This window comes from Triticum urartu, chromosome 2A, assembly GCF_056163025.1.
Source record: "Triticum urartu cultivar PI428250 chromosome 2A, HENAU_Tu73, whole genome shotgun sequence".
Classification (NCBI taxonomy): domain Eukaryota; kingdom Viridiplantae; phylum Streptophyta; class Magnoliopsida; order Poales; family Poaceae; genus Triticum; species Triticum urartu.
The window spans coordinates 513,412,954-513,419,830 of NC_141874.1; the positions used below are offsets into that span (position 1 = coordinate 513,412,954).

The 6,877-nt window shown below is 38.3% G+C and overlaps 1 protein-coding gene across 1 annotated transcript; it reads left to right on the plus strand.

The window, feature by feature from the left end:
• The first annotated feature begins 510 nt into the window (after positions 1-510).
• Positions 511-1,638, plus strand: XND1 (xylem NAC domain 1). The gene is made up of 3 exons (XM_048705078.2): positions 511-758; positions 841-1,130; positions 1,242-1,638. The coding sequence occupies exons 1-3, from the start codon at positions 599-601 to the stop codon at positions 1,389-1,391; spliced, it is 600 nt and encodes a 199-aa protein (XP_048561035.2). The 5' UTR covers positions 511-598; the 3' UTR covers positions 1,392-1,638.
• Positions 1,639-6,877: the final 5,239 nt, after the last annotated feature.

The window sequence follows — 6,877 nt, forward strand, 5'->3', positions numbered from 1 at the left end:
TGGATGAGATGGTTATGCAATGTAAGATATCCAAGCGGAGTCAACGAAGATCAAATACATCCGCAAAAGGCTATCCTAAATTCCTAATTAAGGACACCCAGACCAGCATCATTGCTAGGCAAGAAACTGTATGTCTTGATCTCCGGCTTTGTTATAAAATATGTAGAGCATGATGAGGCACCATGCATGCATGCATTGATGGACTCTGTTAGTTAGTAACGATTCATCTAAGAAGTAGAGAAATTTGCAGTAACTCTGAACATCAAATATATAGGAGATACTCCTCTGTCCAAATCCAACATTAGTGTTTGCATAGCATCATTAGCTCCCTCCATATAAAAAATGGTGAGGACAAGGAAGCATGGCACTTAAGTTGGCAGGCTTCTCAAAGCAACCATGCTGCAGCCGCCCTCAAAACCTTTCAACACTCCTTGAATTGCACGTCTCTCCCTCTCCCTCCCTTTCTCTACATACAAATACACACACGCATACAACCCCTATAAATACTACTAAGAAACCACGTGAAGCAAGCACCCGTGCTCTCGTCTTCCTTCCTCACAGCCTTCCATCTTCCTCTACTCTATCTACTCCAGCATATATGGGTGGATCTACTAACCTTCCTCCTGGTTTCCACTTCTTCCCCTCCGACGAAGAACTCGTCATCCATTTCCTCCAGCGCAAGGCGGCTCTCCTCCCATGCCGACCTGACATCGTCCCTACACTGCCTCAGAATCGCTACGATCCATGGGAGCTGAATGGTATGTACCTAATACTTTCTTTCACAAACCTTTGTGCATATCACAAGTAATGTCTAGTCCTGATTCTGACAACTCTTTCAAGGCAAAGCACTTCAAGCAGGGAACCAGTGGTACTTCTTTAGCCAAGCAACACAGAGTAGGGCCTCACGAAATGGGTGCTGGAATCCCATCGGTGCCGATGAGGCAGTAAGTAGTGGCGGCTCTCATGTCGGCCTGAAGAAGACACTCGTCTTCTCCATTGGGGAGCCCTTTCAGGCGACCAAAACCAACTGGGTTATGCATGAGTACCACTTACTTGACGGGAATGTGGGTACCAGCACTTCAGGTAGTTCACGCAAGCGGTCTCACAAGAAGAAAGGCCAACCAGACAAAGTGAGTGCTGCATACATGTTATTGCACCTAACATTTTCTTAAACTCTGCATTTATAGCATTATCATATACGCATGACAAACATGTCCAACATGCATGGATGATCATCACAGGAATGCAGCAATTGGGTGGTGTGTCGGGTGTTCGAGTCGAGCTACGATTCGCAAGTGACCTTCCACGAGGAGGACATGGAGCTTTCATGCTTAGACGAGGTGTTCCTATCCCTGGATGACTATGATGAAGTCAGTTTGCCGAAGAATTAGAACCTTTGCTAGCACAGTTGAGAGAATGGGTTTTGTGCCTACCATGCCATCTGATCATGATGATACTCATAAGAGAAACATCTTTCTTAATGATCAAATGATCTGGTAGGTATTAAACCTAATTCACTCCATCTAGACCAGAGATGTAATTATTCTCCTCCAAGGTGTGTGAAACAAATTTAATATGTTTTGACTACTATGGAATATAAGTGTGTAATGGCCTAATGGCCACTCTTTCAACTAGCAATTAATCAAGCATTTGATGGTTTCTCCTAAATAGCAAAGGGCATGTCCTGAATGATCATTGTATGAAGTCAACAGTGAGCGCCATGAAGTGGCTTGTGGGGGTTAGGACTTGGGACTAGTTTTGGAGCGATGCAGGCAATGCTTGTGCATGCCGACTTCTCCTCCAACTCATTGTGTTCCTATGTGTTGTGAACAATGTTATTGTGCCCACAAAGCAAAGGCCAAATGGAGTCAGTCAGATGCTTTTAGATCACAAGGATAAAAAGAAAGAGCATGGTTGGAACTTGTGCAAGCATATTGCTATTGATGTCATCAATGAGATAAGCTCCAAAAGGTAATAATGTATATGTGTGTCCATTCCAGACAGAAAGTGTGCATGTGTGGGGAAGTGGTACCACCATGCACTGGTAAGACTTGCCAAACCAGTTACCTGAAAATCAGGTAACCACTGAAGTTTCTAAACTTGTTTAGTTATTTGCAGTGCATACTGCATAGTGCACTCGCTTTAGATCACTAATCATGGATAGCAACTTTTTAGTAACTTCTTTTAGTACTAAATGGGTTGTTGACTTCTTAATCCAACCCTAGAAATGCGATGATATAATTCTGTCTGTCCTAAGAGAAGTTGGTAGTGCCTCCATCAATAGTTTTAGCATGCTTGTCGTTACTTTTCATGGCTTGCAATGCATGCTTACATCATAAAAATGTGAAACAAAAAACATATATAAAGAAAGAGAAAAACTAAACTAACTCTAATTATGTTAGTGGTCTTCATGTGTTATCATTTGAGTAGTTCATCTAATGACTTTCCTATTGATGCGATACTGGAAGAGAGATTGTGAAGTTCACATTCCAACATTAGCAGACAAATGGAATAAAGTAAAAATATATGTTTTAAGTAATTTATGTACATTCTTTGAAATCAGTGTTGAGTGTGGTCATGATATTACTCAGGCCAAATGCGACAAGACAACCTATTATTTACAGAAAAGATCCATTAATCTGAGCAGTAATAGGAATACATGTCTTGATATAAATGCACCGAGACAGTAACTGAAACAATCGCAAGTCCGGAACTAATCCTAATTGAGCAACATCTAGTGAGAAATAGATAACACCGTACACCAAATAGTCCTCCTGGACTCCCTAAAAGGAGAAACAGTATGCTGACCCGCTTTCCAAGGTCAAGCCTTATGAGTGAAAATTTGAGATGTAAAAATCAGATAGTAGACTTTTCAAGGTCAGGCCTTTTGAGTGAAAAATTGAGATGTAAACATCTGATGCTAGAACATGAAAGTCCATTGGCATTTCTAACAAATTAAACCTGAAGTAGTTTTCCTGAAGGTCCTACTTTGTATCCTTTCCTAGTAAAAGTAACACTAAACACGCAACACAGTTAGGAGTGTCATAAATAAATTTAATCCCACTAGTAAATCTAAAATTCTTTGCTAGAGAATTTCCAAATTATTAGTAACCCTCCTACATTGCCAATTTACTTTGTCGAAGTGGCAATACAGGGTACATGAAATGAATCAGAGGTTCTAAAATGAGACAGGAACAGAAGAGTTCTTGTAGATTATATACAACAACAAATCAACAGGGCCCCCTCTGCATCGATATGTCTGGCACATAATATTTAGAAGGCCAAAAATGTTTGCTTTACTGAGTTTTAAAATGTTAACTATATATCATGTTCCATATGCTATTGTATTCTTAAATTACTCAAAAGAAATAGGAAAAAGTCTACTATGTCACTTATTTCGCGCACTAGCTATGTTTAGTAGCTTTGAGCCCCCATTGATCTCCACATAGTTGCATTAACTTCTGTAAAAAGGTTGCATAATGTAGTGCACATCAGCACATGCTTTACCATGTAACCGTTAACCATTACCCCAGCCGAGTGCGCATATAGCTTATCATGGAAGCCATTTCCTTAAACGAGCAAAGCACTCATGGAAAAGGTTGCTAGCAAAGCCATTTCAAACGGAGATTAGGCGGGCCAGAAACCAAACATGTAGATAATACATTACCTACTACAAGGGACAAAGCAATTGAGAACTTTACAGATTTCTGTTACTTTCAACAAGTACTTGTTGTGTCCCTCAGGTGATGACACGAAGTTACGCATCAACAACTAGGTGAAACTTCCTATGGGGTCCAATGACATGCGTGTGCTTCTCTTCTGCTGGACACCAATTATGTCATGATAGAGATGAACTCGTCGATAAGTGTGGCCAGTGGCCAGGTCTGTTTCAATCCTGCCAAACTCATTATGTTAGATGGCATCAAAGCAACATAGGACCACTAGAAGAACAGGGGCATTTAATCTTAACGGGCCAACTCAGGTTATACAGTTGACATGACAGAGGATTAGGATCATCAGTAATCTGACTAGCACTTTACACCAACTGTGGTGCCATCTCAATCTTGGCCCTTTCTCCAGGACCACACCTCACTGACGGTTCGGCATGAAACGGATAACAGGACAGAACATCTGAAACGGTACATCTAGCTAGAGGTTTGTGCCTTTGAGCACGCTTACATTTAGCGAGAACACGCTTCACTTCACCTGCTCAATAAAGTGACAACCCACCAGCAGAAACAGAAGCAGAATGCTAGGTGCAGACCAGGTTGGGTAACTGAAGAACAGAACAGCAAGCAGAGAAATGCCATCTTTGAGTATAGAAAAATCAAGGCATTCAGTCAGTTCTGCAATCCTCTGAAGCCGCTGCAACTGACAGGAATAGAAGCGTGTGATAACCATGATTTCCAGAATGATCGGTACCAAACCAAATTGATCGCAAAAGTTTGAACTAAACCCTAAATTTGTGAACCCACGCCCCAGCGATTATTTTTCCTTTTCAAAATCCCCCCCTCGACTCTCCCCAGATCGTCCCCCAGCATAGCATCCGACATCACAGCGAACCGCAATTTGAGGTGAGCAGACCTCACAGCCACAGGGAGCGCAGGTGTGCGCGCGCGCGCGCAATCTGTTTGACGAAAATACTAGGCACCGCCCACAAAAACAATCTGCGTGCGGTTAAGCGGGATGAGATGAGTGGTCTTGGGGAGAGCACCTGGTGGTTCGTCGGAAGCAGACCTCGCCGGAGTAATGTCCACATCCACCGCCACCCTCGCCGACCAGAAGCTTCTCGTACACAACTACAGTACTCCGTATCAATCAATCAATCAAACAGAAAAAAAAAATGAAAATTTAAGGGCCTTGGCCCGTGAGACCAACCGGCCCACTCGTCATATTTATTTCTTCTTCGGTCGCCCTCCGCCGCGAGACCTATCGGATTAAGCGAGACGAAGGGACGAAAACAGAGCTCCCCAGGGATCGATCCCAGCCGGCTGGTGCTTCTACCAACTGCGCCAGGTTTTTTTTTCTACCCACTGCGCCAGGTCTGGCTCGCGTTAAGATAGGAGATGCGACCAACTTGAGAGAAAACACCCGAGTTTTTTCTGTTATCTTCTTTTTTTTCGTTTTCTTTAGGTTTTCTGATTGGATTTGTCAATTCTTCTCCTTTTTTTTCATGGTTATACCTTGGTTTTTCCTTGTTTATTTTTTGGTTTCTCTTTGTTTCTTTCATGGTTTTTATCCGTTTTTCTCTTTTTTCTTCTTTTTCTTTGTTTTTTGTTTTCTTTCTTGGTTCTCAATGCTTTTTGTTTTTCATTGTTTCTTTATTGGCTTTTATGATTTTTCAATTCTTTCTACATTTCTTTCTTCGGTTTTATGTTATGTAATTTTTCATTTTGAATGTTTTTTATTTTTTATTTTTGTTTCTTTTCATTTTCATTCTACATTTTTCATATACGTTAGGAACATTTTTCTAATACATATTTTAAATACAAGATTAATTTTTTTTGAATACATGTCAACATTTTTCTGTACACAGTTACATTTTTTGAAAATTCTTGATTAAGATCTTCAAAATGTAAATTCCATATTTTTTAATAAATGGTCAACATCTTTTCTATAAATCTTTAACATTTTTTAAATGTTTGATCAATATTTTAAAATACTTGTTCAAAATTTTTCGAAATGCTTGATTAACATTTTTATATACAAGATAAAATAATCATTATTTTTTAAAACATGGTCAACATTTTTTCTATATATATTTAAGGTTTTTTAAATGCTTTATTAAAATGTAAGTGAATCTTTATTTTATTAATGACACACGTATTACTAAGCAAAAAAATTGCTTGATTAATATTTTCAATATTTGTCAACATTTTTTGAAATGCTTGATTAACATTTTTTACATACATGATCGAAATTTTTCATCATTTTTTAATACATGGTCAATATTTTTCTATACACATTTAACATTTTTCAAATTCTTGATTAACATTTTAAAATATTTTTCAAATATTTTCCAAAGGCTTCATTAACATTTTTTAAATACCTGATCAATTGTTTTTATCCATTTTTTGTATATGTGACAAACATTTCCTTTATAAACATTTAACATTTTTCAAAAGCTTAGTCAACATTTTTCAAATGTGTTTTTATAGAGTTTTTTGTAATATATATTTTGAATATTTTATATAGCAAATAATAAAACAGAAAACAGAAAAATGAGGCTCCCGCGAAGCTGGGCCGACCCATCTGGACATTCCCTAACGCGAAGCCTGCTCTCTGTCTCGCGGAAATTCCTATTTGACGTTAACTGCGTCAAAATGTCGAGCAATCGCACGGGCGATCTCCCCCGAGCGCAAGACTTGGGCCGGCCCACTTCCCCACAACGAGGCATCCGGTTTTGGGAACCTTCCAGAAGGTTCCCTGAACCGTTTTTTTTATTTTTATACTATTTTTATGGTTTTATTTTGTATTTATTTTTTCTTGTTTCATTTCTTTTTTCCTTTTTCTGTTTATTTTTATTTTATTTTTCATGTTTTCTGTTTTCTTTTTCCGTTTTTTGTTTCCTTTGAAAATTATTTGAAAAGTTCAAATTTTGTTCGTGTTTCTGAAAACCGTTCAAAATTATTAAAAAATGTTCGTGTTTTGAAAAAATTCTTCAGAACTTAAAAAATGTTCGCGCATTTCAAAAAGTGTTCTTGTTTTACAAAAAATGTTTGGAGTGTTTTTTTATTTATTTTTCACAATTCATAAAAATGTTATTGTTTTCAAGAATACCCCACAAATTCCAAAAATTCTTCATATTTTTATTTTTCCAGGAGTTTTAAATTTTCCATTTAAAAAATTGTTTACAAGTTTAAAAAATCATGTTTCC